Source organism: Dermacentor silvarum, chromosome 9 (assembly GCF_013339745.2).
Source record: "Dermacentor silvarum isolate Dsil-2018 chromosome 9, BIME_Dsil_1.4, whole genome shotgun sequence".
Lineage (NCBI taxonomy): Eukaryota > Metazoa > Arthropoda > Arachnida > Ixodida > Ixodidae > Dermacentor > Dermacentor silvarum.
The window spans coordinates 74,232,086-74,246,882 of NC_051162.1; the positions used below are offsets into that span (position 1 = coordinate 74,232,086).

The 14,797-nt window shown below is 44.1% G+C and overlaps 1 protein-coding gene across 5 annotated transcripts in view; it reads right to left on the reverse strand.

The window, feature by feature from the left end:
* Positions 1-7,842, reverse strand: part of LOC119464789 (uncharacterized) — an 85,706-nt gene extending 77,864 nt beyond the window's left edge. For 2 of the 5 annotated variants that reach the window (XM_049655901.1, XM_049655902.1), the window contains exons 1-2: positions 7,703-7,842; positions 4,947-5,083 (exon numbers count right to left, since the gene is read on the reverse strand). In XM_049655901.1, coding sequence (XP_049511858.1) covers positions 4,947-5,022 — 76 coding nt within the window. In that variant the 5' untranslated portion in view covers positions 5,023-5,083; positions 7,703-7,842. Of the gene's footprint in view, positions 1-4,946; positions 5,104-7,702 lie in introns of those variants that run through there. The other 3 variants (XM_049655904.1, XM_049655905.1, XM_049655903.1) reach the window with 3 other exon arrangements.
* Between the last annotated feature and the right edge of the window lie 6,955 nt (positions 7,843-14,797).

The following is a 14,797-nucleotide window of genomic DNA, read 5'->3' on the forward strand; positions in this document are numbered from 1 at the left end:
ATATATTTTGAATAAACTTCAAACTTCAAACTTCAAACTGATGTTGGGGATTTCCTTCGATTCCAGTGGTTACAATTTTAACGCGTGGATTACCACCTGGCGCCAAAGATTTAAACAAATGGTAATATTATATTGCCTAATGTACAATAAAGGAATATCTCAACACAAGGCGATACTTGATAACTTTCAGGGCAATATTTAACCCTTTGGTGGACACAACAAGGAAACAATTGTTATATTGTGTAAGAGACTTTGAGCGAGCTATTTATCCCTTCTTGATTCCATAAAAATCAATCCGAATGCCGAGAAGTTTATTATTCCGAAAAAAAGTGGGACCTATATGTCCCACTGTCCAGTTAGGTCACTTTGATCAAGTGGGACTCATATGTCCAGCTGTCCACTTGAGGCAGTTCACATTTTTTTTTGTCAAATGATGCGAAGCAAGCTGCACACAGCGGAACGTTGCACACATTGCACATCTACTTCGTGCGGACTTCTTTTCGCCTACGAGCAGAAAAGAGAAGTACTGCATTATGACACTAACGCGCACCGACAGTGAACGCTTCGGTGGTCTCAGCACTACGACGCCTCGATGCCAGCATTCGAAGGGACGCTGGCATCAAGAAGCACTACCAACGCGTTCTCGCAGAAGCACTACTAGGTGGCGTTCACCGTACTCAGCACAGCGGAGCGTGGCCTCCGCAATTAGCTCTGAAAATGTTTCTGAAGTTGATCGCGGAGGCTGCAATTACGACGCGCTGTACGCGCTGATTTGACTCGGTGACGATTCAGTTACGTGCTTTGTCTTGCGCGTTGTATTAGTGTGTCAGTTACGTGCTTCGTCTTTCGCGTTGTGCTAGCGTGTGCAGCGTAGTGCAGCTTCCATATGCACGACGGTTGCTCATGGTCATCGACGTTGGTAGTCGTGATGGAGGAGACGTGCCACCAGGCGTCAGCGTGGGTGCATCAACGCCTAAGGGCGCTTTAGCCACAAAACACCAATAGACATTATATATCAATGTGCAATAAACATTACACTACTTCTGTGAAGACACGTTTCACTTTCGTGTTCTATACCGATTCCTATATAAGAGGGATCAACCACATTTTTCTTTTGCTAGTTGAGCACCAGCGGCACCGCCATCGCGTGCCTGTCACGTTTGGGTGGTGAGTGTTTCCGGAGAATCGATGCTTCCGGAAAACCGTTCGGGAGGTTCTCCGAACGATGTTCATCATCACTGTTGTTAGAGTTCTCTGGCAAGCTTCAGAATATTTAAAGTGCTCCTTGAGAAGTGAGAGGCTTCTTCTTATCTTTAGCAAAAGAAAGAAGCAATCAGTACGGACCAAACAGCCCGCACGCTATACCCTAAGCCTAACCTGGAACAGGTGAATCACACTGGTTTTCGTAAAAAACGTTCCGTTTATCTATGCATGCTAAACATCCCAAATTATAGCTGATAGTGTGTTTGTAAGTGGTTACTGTGGTGCAAGAAACACAAGATTTTCTCACCAGACATTTTTTTCTTGCTTGAAAGTAGCTCACAAAAACACAAAAAAACGGAAAAGCGGACATGAAAAAACAAAACTGCTACTTGTCTTGTTGCGTGCTTCCACTTAGCGCAAACGCTATAAACGTGCATACAGAATGTTGTGGTATGCTCAATAGATAGAGTTAGTGGCTTTTATGTGGTAGAGCGAGCACTCTTAAGGAGCAACAGCACCGACAACGTGAAATGAAAAGTGGGACGTATATGTCCCGCTGTCCAACAAAGGGTACATAATAGTTCATATTTATTGAGCAAGAAGAAACATTCCGCAATTCCTTGATTAACTCGTCATGTGATGACGTACATTTCAGAGGCAGAACCATCTCGTTTATTGGTCGCGTTCTCCCCGTCTTCCACCTCCGGCTTGGGAGTGGCCTATTTAGTGACGTATGCAGCGAAAGGAACCGGTTCACATTCGGAACCGTTATAAGATTCCACCCCTTGGCGATCGTACCCCAGCATTTTCCGGAAGTGCGCGTGAACTTTTCATCTTATCACTCATGACGATGATAATTTCTTTTCGCGTGTCTCGGACCTACGGCCGTCACTGCGCGTTGCATAGCGCAGCTTGCAACACCGACACCGCGTTCCAATGCCGACAATGCGTTCCAGCCGACCCACTACGTGAATACGTCTCTCTCTCTCGCTCTCTCTCTCTCATAGCGCGCAAAACCTCTTCACCTCGCAGAGAACGAGCGTACGAATGCGCCAGCTGTGGACGAAGACGACGATGCTCGAACGCAATCATATGGTTCGCATAACTGCATGTTCTGCAAGCGTGCCTGTATACCCTATATAGCGCAGTGGTTACGACGCTCGCTTTGGGACCGGGGATACGCGGCTTCAAATCGCGCCTCGCCAAGAAAGTTTATTTTCTTGCTTAGTAGCTTCTTGATACGCACCACAAATTACGGCTGGCTTAAACAGCTTCGCTGTTAAAAGTTTTGTGGTAAAGGGTGAAAATATACCAAGGCTATCCTTCCTCCAGCTTGTGGGTTTCCGCACTACTTATTTGTGATTTATTCTATTCCTACGATTCCAGTTATCGATTAATTATACGTTGCTCTCCAATTTGGCAGCATCTTGGTTGCTTCAGTTGGTAGATCGAGTGACTGCCCTAAGAGAGTTGTTTCTGAGTTTGATCCCGAGAGCAGGACAAATTTGTTCAGCTGTGAAACTTTATTTTTGATAACCCCTTGTGACTTCGCACTACAGTCACGCGGATGCGATTGTTCACTTTAAATTGGGTTCAACAAGCGGAGAACACACGGTTTGTTAACGCAAGAAAAATTACAACTTCTACATTCCAGCCAGGTGCTTAAACCATATCTCTACACATAACCTTCTTGAAAATTGAATGACAGCAGCCTATAAACTGCTAATATATAAGTGACGACAGCATATTCCTAAACTAGGCCTTCCTGACAAGTATCACTATCACAAAAGAGCGCGTAATCGGAGCGCGCGCCACGTGTAGCGCAAGCCAGCGAAAGAACACGCCGGCCACGGCAACTTCAACCGAGGGGGAAAGCGCATATGCCTCAAACAGCCGACGCGATAAACGGAGTCTAGACGTCTAGACATCGACGAAGCGACGGTAACCGGAGAAAGGGAGAGAGCACACGCGCGCGCCGGGACACCCTATCACCCGGCGAGTCGAGAAAGAGATTGCTACAGCGTGATCGTGCGCCGACAGGATGACTCACCCCCCGCCCCCCTCGACACGCTCCGACGGCGGCGGTCGAAGGCGCGAGAAAAGACTAGAAGGTTCTCAGGCTTTGGCCATGCTATGGATCACTACTCCGATAGGAAGGTTCGAGAACCCCGACATAGAGTATAAAACCACCGTGCGAGAATCAGAAGTTGAGACCAGACCGCTCCGGTAGAGAGATGTAACGTGAAGACTGACTGTCTGCGCAAGAAGGGGATTCCCCGGTAAGCTATTCGACCAGTTCATCGAGCGTCTGCATGTCCGGAAGAAGTTCCTTCTTCGAGATTTGCACCGAGCTACGCCGAGATCGTCCAACTCGAAGACCGACCCGGGTAAATACGATTGGACACTTAGTGTTCCGTTTTATTTTGTACTTTACGTGTTGGACTCTTAGTGCTTCTCGTTAATTATTTTCCTGTGTTTTGTGAATACCCATCTGATTTGTATTGTGTTGTGTCTAGCCTAAGTGTGCAAGTGTGTCTGTAACTGCCTTGTGTGAAGAATATATTTGGTTGTGTTTCGACAACTCTGGCTCTGACTCGGTTTTTGGACAGCAACCGGCGTTCGCTGGCGCACCAGAGGGCCCATTCCTAATTGTCCTTGCTTTCGTGGAATTATTTTCGGAAGCTGATAAGTCGGATTTGGATTTTGGTCCGGCGTTTGCGCTCGTTCACGGGGTCTGTGACAATCATATGCGTGTATTAACATCAAGCACAGTTCATATGTGTTAAATATTATTAGGAAACCTCGGGAAAATTCCGTTTCGATTAAAGGTATTTAATTTATCGGCCGCATACATAGCGCTAAATATTCGCTCAATAATGAAAATTAAAAATGTTGTCATGCGTGCACAGGTAAGTATGAAAAAATGTCCCTTGATGACCACGAACACTCGCTGTCACAACGCTGGTATGACGAAGAGCGCAAACAGGGGGGAGCGAGCGATTTAGCTACCTCTCACCTAAACGAGTCTCTGAAAGTTAAGGTAACGCGACATTTAGCCCTGGGCGTGCGTAAAGACAGCGAACATGGTGCCACCAACCGTCTCGGCTCGGCCAACTTCTCCGCCCGCCAGATAGTACCTCCAAGAGAAGGTGCGGGTGGTGCAAGTGCTCAACCTCGCGGACAGCAATGCGTAGCCATGCCTCGATTATCGAAAGAGTTGTGGGCTAATCTACGTCACCACTCCCCCCCCCCCCCCTCTTCGCTATCGCGCACTTGATCGCTCTACTGCGAATCCCATTCAGCCCACTAGTGCACGCAGGATAAAGTTAACGTGCGCTCACCTTCCACCTCCCTACCCTTGCGTACACAACACTGGGTCACGTGGAATCCGGCGCACATGAAGCCACCAGACTTCTTGGCTCACCCTCGCACGCTTTCCTTCGCAACCACAGCAAATCGCACATGCAGCGCGATATAATCCTGTATCGTACTTGGACTGTATACGGAACCCTATACTATATATTATATTATACTATATTGAGTATAATATATATATATATATATATATATATATATATATATATATATATATATATAAATTATAATATAGTATATTGAGTATAATATTGCTCTCGCACTATTATACTCAATGTAGTTAAGGAAAAGTGTGAAAAGAACTATATTTAATCATGTTCGTTCTCTGGAGAGAAGCGTTACTGAGGTGAAAAAGAATTGCAGCTTACCACTGATGAAAACAGCAATAAAAATCATATACTCCAGCATCTTTTTCATTCTCGCAAAAATATTCATCCGGAACATGATCGGTTCGTTGGCGGTAAACTGCGCTGGTACTCAATTGTGAGGCAGTGTCCAAGAAATGCTGTGGATTGATAAAATATAACTGCAACAATACAAAAATATTTTATTGCTCTGTCCACCTGCAAAGCCGTGCGGATCTTATGAATCATTCGATCAATTTTATTTTGCCTATTTCACGAACAGAGGAGTGGCGAAAGATGCACAATTATCCGAATCACTATATTGCTAAATAGTTTGGTACATATCGTTTTATGTCAACCAGCAGGATGATTATCAATTATTTATTTATTTATTTATTTAATTTACCAGTTAGCGATCCTCTGTTGTCCTTACGTAATGATGCATACATACCATAGGCCGTAAAAAGCGTTCATTATTTCTCTATCATGCTCAGTGCTAATTTACATAAGTGGCACAACCTTAAATGCACAAGAGACACAGTAGATTTCAATATTGTCATGTTGAAGTCATGGTGGAGAACCAAGTGGAACTAGAGTTGTGCGTTTATGTCCCGGTGTTATATGGCAGAATAACAGGAGAGAATCATGAGATGTTACCTATCAATGCATATACAGCGGTAGAGTGTAAACATGCACCCATAAACGTATTTTCTGAGGTTTATAAACTGTACTAGGTCACACTCGAAATTTTTACGCTGTGTACTGAGACCACTGTGAGAGGTTTGTTCATAAGTATCGCCGGAGTGCAAAATTCTCTAAAATTTTGCGAAGTCAGGAATTCAATTCAGGAAACACAGAACAATAATATGGCTAGTTTTTGCCGACTTGTTAGAGCACTGCTTACGGTCGTACGCAGCCCTGAATTGTTATTATAATATTTACTCTGCTTCCATCGCAGTAAGTTATTTCCTTCTTTCAGACTACATGCAACGTATCCCTGTGACTTCATAACAAAGAGCATCAATTTCGCAGACTAAGGTGTCGCGGCACTATAGCGTCTGCCCCATGATGAAATGCATTCAAGAACAGTAGGTATACAAGAACAAAGCACCCGCCTCGGCCGCGAGAGGTTCCCCGCCGCCGGGCACCCACTGGTTCAAATGGGCACAAGTGTAGCGATCCTCTGGGCACAAGTGTAGCGAGCCTAACGTTCGGATTTCTTCACGGCTGATACGCATCGGAAAGGAGAATGCGCCCTAAATTCCTGTCAAAACCCTCATGAGTCCAAAAAAAGTTACAGTGGCGTTTCACTTCGTGAACATAGGTTTAGCGCAAGCGTATGGACACCGCGAACATGCACAGCGAGCGCCGTGGCGTCGAAGCACAAACGCATAGGGCGCGAACTCCGCGATTCTCTTCTCCACCTCCACGCGCCTTCCTCCATTGGTTCCTTCGAGGCGACCAATATAATCTTGCCGATTTGACAGACGGGGCATCTACGCTTGCACGTAAAAAAAGAAGTTTGGGCCGCTCTCATGGCGGCGATTTCCCATGTGGCGCCTGAAGTGCACCTATTGACGTGGCGACACCTTCGGGTTGGGCAAAAACACCCATTTCCAAGCGCTGAAGTAGCATAATGGCTGAGCACAAGGAGGCAGTACTTGCCTCCTACAGCCTCGGTGGTTACTCTTCCACAGAGCCATCTGGGGTTAGGCAAGAGGCGCTCCCCATAGACAAATTGGGAACCGATTATAAATTCATTAGAAAAAAATGCTGGCTCTCGCGTAATCGAGAGTACATGTAAGCATGAAATGGCTACCGGTGGTGCGATGCAGGCCTGAAAACTTACTGAGCCGAAATAAACATGTTTTGAACTGAACCTGGTTGCAAGTCTCATTTCGGTCAAACAACCATCCGCGGCGCGCCGCACGCTGCATGTCTGGTCACGCAGCGTGGCGCCATCTCTAAAGAGGTAGCGCAAAATCCGCGCCACGGAAATCAAGGACTGCTGCCGTTGAAAAGAGCACGGGCAACCCTGTCTCAGCGCCAAAAGAGGACATAGAAATTTGTGGTGCACTGTATCTGCCTTTTTAACGTTGCTATTGAAAATGACGAATAAAACTTCAGCGTACTAGAAGGTACAGCTTGAGTAATATCGTGAACAAACAATAGGAAGAAATCGGAAGCAGTATTATTCGTTTTAACTTGTTTGCGCAGTAACCAGCGTATGTAAGTGGTCCTGTACAAGGGGTTGGGGGCCAGACACTGCATTTTCTTAAATTTTGATTCGTTGCCCGGAGGATCTAGTTCTGATCTTGCAACGATGTCCGGATGTTCTCGCAGGTTCTCGTTTCATTCAAGCGCCCATTCTCGTCTTGAGTGCAGGATAACGGCTCCAGATTTTCGATCAATGTCTCTTGAAGATCGGCGACAACGAGAGCAATGCATGCTTTAACACCGGTGCGTTTTGGGAGGCATCGGCATTTGAACGCGCTACCTCCTGCATATTAGGCGGATGCTCCACCGCTAGTGCTAGTGCTACGGGGTTTACTACCGCAGTGCAGGGTAGCATTACACCGTATTGGGGAAGCAGCGCACTGTCAAGGACAAAGTGGAGAGACACAAGAGTACATGACACTCGCAAACCGGACGTGCGTCTGGTTAACCTCCCTGCCTTTCCTTTCTTCTGCTTCTCTCTCTCTGTCTTTACTGCAAGGCCACCGCTACGGCTTTTATCTGCCCCATGTTGCAAATATACTGAAGAACAGTAGGTACGATACCTTGTTCAAGCGACGATGGTCGGTTTCGCGAGCATGTGAACATATATTGCCACCGGTAAAACGAGCTTTTGCTGTAAGAGGAAAAAACCGCGTCACGTATCGAATCAAAAAGCATGCTGACGTATATAGAATAAAACAGAATGTCTCTATTTGTCACCATACGTGGCTTTTGTTCATTGTTATCCACGAAGTGCAGTGACACAAATTTTCAAAGCAGCCTTAACAGTAGTGCAATAAAATGCGTCATTGAATCTTCACCTTTAAATAAAGCAAAATGTTGCTTTCGCAATATGCAGTGTAACCCATTTGATGTCCCTTGGCTGATACGTATACGTCTTGTGCAAATCTTGAAGGCTGCAAACGGACAAAACTCTATCTTTCTAATAAAGTTTATCTATCTATCTACCTACCTTTTTACAGAGAAAGATACTTCTAGAACGCCACCTGAGTTGTATGGGCGTGCATGAAAACCTGTAAAAATTTTAACACTGCTTGTTTTGTAATAGCGGAGCAGCCATCCATGCTCTTTCAGTTGTAATTTTTCTAGGAATATTTGCAAATTTTCTACTCAACCAACTTTGGTTAACGAAGGACACGCGGCTGAAGTGGCCGCGTGTCCTTGGTTCCTCACTAAACACTTCAAAAATAAAGCTGTCATTCACAAGTAAAAGCAGTGTATGGCTGCTGTGCTGCGGGGAAAATACTTGTTTTGTAATTTACCGGCAGATGCTTTGTGTCATTCTCGAAACGACTTCAACGATGAATTTTGTGCTTTGCTGAATTGGCTACTTGTTTATTCCATGTGCCAGCTTTGCCAATGGCCAGTCTTTTCTCATTCAAATTACAACACTCTTATTATTGTTTCACCCACAATCGACTTAGTGTCCATCATTTTTGCAAAGATGTTGAACTTAGTTGGCGGAACAAATGTAGAATGAGATTTAGAAGTTCAAGCAACATAGCGACAAGTGCGTGAAACGATAGTAAGAGTGATATCCAGTAACAGAGGTAAGATGACCGACCGAAGGAAGAGACGATGCTACACGACTTAGTCACGAAATATTTCTTAGTCAAGAAATATTGCAAATGTGTTCCGCTGGCTTGGTAGAAACTGTGTAAAACGAGATTAAGAGCATAGCGGTATTTCTCTATGTTTAAAGGGGTGTTCCGACAGTTTATATTATATTTACTGTTGGTGGCGCTAACTCTCCGTAGCCGGAAATACAGGCGAACAGTTTTTTTAATGCGAAAGCATTATATGCCATATTACGGGAAAACGCGGCGTCGGCGGCAGCGTGACCGAGCTATGGTACCAAAATGGCCGACGGCGCAGAGAATAAAAGCAGACAAAATTCTCCTATTGACGTGAGATTTCTCAGGGAGGTTCCAGTAAACAAACTGAATTATTGGCGTTGAAAATAAGTTTTGTACTTTTCTGTCTGGGTGGGAATCGAACCCGAGCCTCCAGGGTGAGAGACGAGCACCCTTCCCTGATGACACAGTGGCCCCACGGTTCTGGCTAAGGGTGTGCCTAGCGAATGCTTCATTAGGCACATCACGCCGCAGCTGGCTTACTAAAGGTGTGGCTTTGTGGGTGCGTCATTGGGAACTTGACGGTGCAGCCAATGGGTAGGTGGCGCAACGTCATGAGTGTATAAATTGAGCGAGCTGCCTCTCGCGCGCCACTTGCACTTCGGATTTTATCGGTGCTGTGTCTACTGCGATGGACTCTCGACGCCACGTCATGGGTGTATAAATGACAACGTGCATGACGACATGCGGATGAAGAGCTAAGACAATGGTAGGCCGAAGGTAAACGTTGGAGCCAGAAACAGGATGAAGCACTCATACAGCGCAAGGACAAAGCGAAACGTCGAGAGCGTGAACACGATAAAGCACTTAGACAGTGCAAACACACGCACACACACACACACACACACACACACACACACACACACACGCACACACACACACTGAATCAGCAGAAAGAAATTTACTGCATGGCCGAAACATCAGTCGAAAACATTTACCCAAAGGGAAAACAATGCTTTCGCACTCCCACATGTAAGCATTCTTAAGTTTCTCTGCCCAGTTTCAATTTTTTCCTTAAATGGTTACCGGCAAAGCAGATTGATGCCGGGGCGCAAACCTGAAAGTTTACTGAGCCGAAATGAACCTTTTTTGAAATGACCTTCGTTGCAAGTCTTGGCGCGGCCAAACAACCATTCGCAGCGTGCCGGCTGCTGCCTGCCTTGACACGCAACGTAGCGCCATCTGTCGAAGGAGGAGGCGCAAAACCCGCGGCGCGGAACTGATGGACCGCTGCCGTTGAACAGAGAACAGGCAACCCCGTCTGAGTTACAAAAGGTTTTGCTTCGTCGTGGAAAAATATTTCTTTCTCGTGAACGTAAGAAAAGCTTCACGCAATGGACACCTATAAAACGATCAAACGGCCTATGCACTATTTCTTTCGCCACACTTCTTCCTTATCTTTCTGTTCTACATGTCGGCAGTCACCCAGTCACTCATGCCACTACCTCGCAGACGAGGAGTTCGCTCGGTGGCACATACTTATGTTTACAAAAAGTCATCATCTACGCTTTTGGAGAAGGGTATCGGCATCTCCTCTACTCCTTGATTGTTCTCCTTGATTGCTCTCCTTGAATCTACTCCTTGATTGCCGAGGACGGCAGAAAGTCAGGTGGGATGATGAGGTTAGGAAATTCGCAGACGCAAGTTGGAATACGCTACCGCAAGACAGGGGTAATTGGAGATCGCAGGGAGAGGCCTTCATCCTGCAGTGGACATAAATATAGGCTGATGATGATGATGATGATTATCGGCATCTATACTTATAGATATATAGGCGGACACGAGCATGAATCCACTAGACTTAACAGCAAAAGAGATCGCCTGAATGCCAAAGATTGTGGCCGACGTTATTAAACCATTTATCTCGTGAAGGCTAACGCATGACTTTTCATTACCGGGAGCGTGCGGAGGGAAACACCTTGTGGCTTCCTGGGTTTCCTGCATGCTACATAGCCTGACAGCGACGAAGCCGTAAAATTATGGCTGGAAAAACTTGATTGAGCTTACTGTGATGAAGCTGGATCATGGTAATATAAACATTAAGAACCCGTATGACCAACGGCTTCGACAAATAGAAAGATTTATTAAATGAATTGTATTCTTTCACAGCCATTAGCCCTTCGTCGTAGGTGAACTTTTTTCTCAACCACGCCAGCTTCGCCATTTTTTCACGAGAACGAAGCCGCAATAAGTGCTCTCGTTACTAGGCCACGTGCGCATTATTTTCTCCTAAGAAAACACAACTGTGTTTTTTAAAGAGTGGGAGACTGGTCTTGCTACGAAACAAATATAAAAGGACACTCAGCAGCACAGAGTCAATAAGTGTGCTAAGGAAACTACGCTGCAATGTATCCCTTCCCATGGCCTAGCAACCCTAGTCATCTTCAGCCTACATTTATCTCCACTGTAGGACAAAGGCCTCTCCCTGTGATCTCCAATTACCCCTGTCTTGCACTAGTTGATTCCAACTTGTGCCTGCAACTTTTCTAACTTCATCACCCCACTTAGTTTTCGGCCGTCCTCGACTGCGCTTCCCTTCACTTGGTGTCCACTCTGTAATTCTAACGGCCCAGCTTCCATTTTTTCCTTTGAATATAAACTAGAATATCGGCTATCCGTGTTTGTCTTCTGATCCACACCGCTATCTTCCTGTCTTTTACTCTAGTAATCCTAGTGATGCAATCAAATGAATCTTCACACAATCTATCATCAATATTTGCTTTCACGTGAACGCCACCATTTACAGCTCAGTTTCATTTGTTGCACCTGATGGCAAGCCAAGTTATATGTGATAGGGTTCAGGTTATTGCTGACGTAGTGAACTTTGTTTTTTTTACCGGCCCTTCGAGCACGCAAGTAGGAACTCCTCCCACGAGTAGCTCAACAGCAAAACATACAGCATTTCTTTTCGTCACCTCGAATTCCTTTCTCAAGGGGCTTCCGCTTAAATCGAGAATTGAGGCAGCCTTAAGCGCGTATTTCTTAATGTTGCAAGCTATATAGTTGGCTAATACTTTTCCGTCCTCTTCTCTTAATGACGAGGCATATTTGCTCATTTTACTGTAAGCGTCGTGTTTTATTTTAATAACAAAAATAATTTCCAATTTCAACGTTATCCTTAGTGTGACCTTTTAAGAGCATTTTATTAACTAAGGAAATCAATCAAAAATGTTTTATGCAGGCATTGTAATTCAGAAATGGAGTAGCACAGCCATGAATTCAGTGGGGGGAACACAAGTGCTTTGGAGGGCGAAGAGTTTGTTGCAACGCGAGTTAATACACATCTCCGAATAAAGGGACAATCAAAGAAAAATGCGCTTTCACGAGGGATGTACTGAACATCGATGTGCTTATCAGTACGCGGTTTTTTCAATAGTTTCCTGTTTATTCCGCAATCTGAAGTGAAAAAGAAAAATCAATATGTAGCATTGCTTAGGTAAATATAGCGGTATACTATAAATTATAATAAAATTTGCAGTTCTACGAAGGGTCCAATCCGAGGTCTAGTACGCATGTCTTAACCTGCCTCACGGACCTGGAAATCGGGTGATCTTGAACCTTGAAAGACTGTATGGGGCAAGACGACGAGATGCGACGATGAATTAATAATATACCCTTGTGTACTCTGAGGCAGCGAATAAATTATCAATAGGAGTATTCATTTGATGCTACCATTCATGTGGCCATTTGAATGCATTTTGATTTTATAACAAAGTTGTAGAGCAATTTTCTGTTTTTCCGATATGGGAGAATATGGGAATGTTGTTTGCGAGGACAAACCTCGGATACTCCTAATACCTAAACAGAATCCTAAAATAAACACACACAACCATACATATATATATATAAACTCTAAAGGCCAGTATGCTTGCTCGACATGGCCGTGCATTGTCATGATAGGGCTTCAGGCCGGATTAAGATTGTTCATCTGTCGTCACAAACGGGGAAAGAGTGCCAAGAGAAATCAGTGAGGCATGCCACATAAATGATACGTGAAAGCCAGCCCCGTTATCAATGCATGAAAAAGCAACCTTTCTTGATGACAAGCGAACAAAATTAGTCTGTGCTTATCCACCTTTTTTAATGCAAATACTGTTTATCGTGATTTATGCCTTTGTATTACAACTTCTGCCTTCCCTCTGATAGGACTTGCGCAAGATATAAGCACACATCCAGTTTTATTGTTATTTTGAATCCTTCCATCAAAATAAAAAGTCCCTTTTTAACAGCATTCATGTTGTACAGTTTCCCTTCCCTCTCTGTAAATTATGTCATCAAAAGTTACGTGAACTGACCGGCAAACTCATCAGGATACTACAAAATGCACAAATATGGTGATAGGTATCTGTTGGCATACTGTAGCAATAGTAGGTGCAAGCTAGCTTACACATTGTTGCAATACTTCAGTTGTCACATGGCTACAATGCTTAAGACACCACAGCAGTAAGTGCACAACAAAAACAGGCAGGCACATCAATCAAATTTGACTTCAGCAGTCACAACATACGCTCTTTCATGTAGCTAAAATACTAGCTAACATGTAGAAAGTATATGCGCAAGTATACTTAGCATATATACTTGCCTACCCAACTTAACACTATAGAGTTGCAGTGCATATGGTGCTTGTTCTAGACACCGGTATTTTTGTCAAAAATACGTTTACAATTACATATAGCACTTTGTATTCATCCACCCAGTAATAGAAGTCTTACCAATAGCATTATAATTTGGACTTGCTGGTTAACATTTTCTACCTGAACAGCGCCAAGTAGAATGAATAATTTTAAAGGACTGCCCACTGTGCTGATGAAACACAGGATGAAACAGAACACATGGAAAGGAACCCAATGTATTAGAAATAATTATTGAGAGCTGTAGAATTAAGCCTTGGATGGTTGATTATCACTATTAAAATTACACTAGTGTCAATCAGAATCTTCTGTGTGGTCATGTTGAAATCAAATGCATTTGATGAGCAACATTGCAATAACCAGCAAATGCCATAAGAGCAAGCAGACATTTAAGCACTATGTGTGAAGTAGTGTTTTTTAATGAGACAGTATCAATACACTGAACTATCTACCAGCTAACTCTGGTCTATGCTGTATTGACGTAAAGTGAAAAACAATGTAACTAGACAGACTCGCAACTGCTACAATGCCTACTTGCATGCATCGAAATAGTTTGCCATGAATATAAAATAAAATAGCAAGCTTACTAGAAAACACCTCACTGGTGTAGTAGCTGCAGCACAGTGAATACTGGCTTTCATGTATCATTTCAAGAAGTTCCAAGCTCGTCAAATGTGCATTTGCCAGTGGTATTTATTCTGGGAACAAGACAAATAATTGTAAATATGTTAAACAATGCTAAGCACGTCGTGCGCTTAGACCTGTGACAAATTTGGCCCACTACACTTTGAATTCTTACATACGCAGATACTGCACGAGTGTGTAGCATAAACAGATGAAAATCGGAAATAAAGCTACAGCATGAAAAACAGTTTCAAAACAATGAAACCAAAATAAAAAGTAATGAACACACTGTGTACTTAGCAAAAATGAAATGTCAATCGCAGCCAAGCGATTGTTGAAAAAAAATTACTCATCACAACATGGTTGGGTCTAGTTTTCTTATAGAACGTGATAATGTGTGCAAAACAGCTTTGAACACAAATAAGCAGCAAGTTGCATAAATATTTAGTCAATTTAGTAAGCTGTGTTGAGTAATACGTCGACTAACTTATCGACGAATGATACTGAGATCCTACTATTTGGAACACGTACACTTCATATATACCTGACTCGACCATCCAGATTACACGTTGCACCACGGCGGCCATAGCCAAGGAGTCCCCTCCGTTATGTGGTCACAGCCTCGCCACTACAAATAAATTATGTGTTACCTTATAGCAGTAGCCCATTAAAGCTGTCACATGGTGAACACGTGCGAGGAGAACCTAAAAATAGTCACGAAAACAATGTTTGCGCTAGTGCAGGGTGG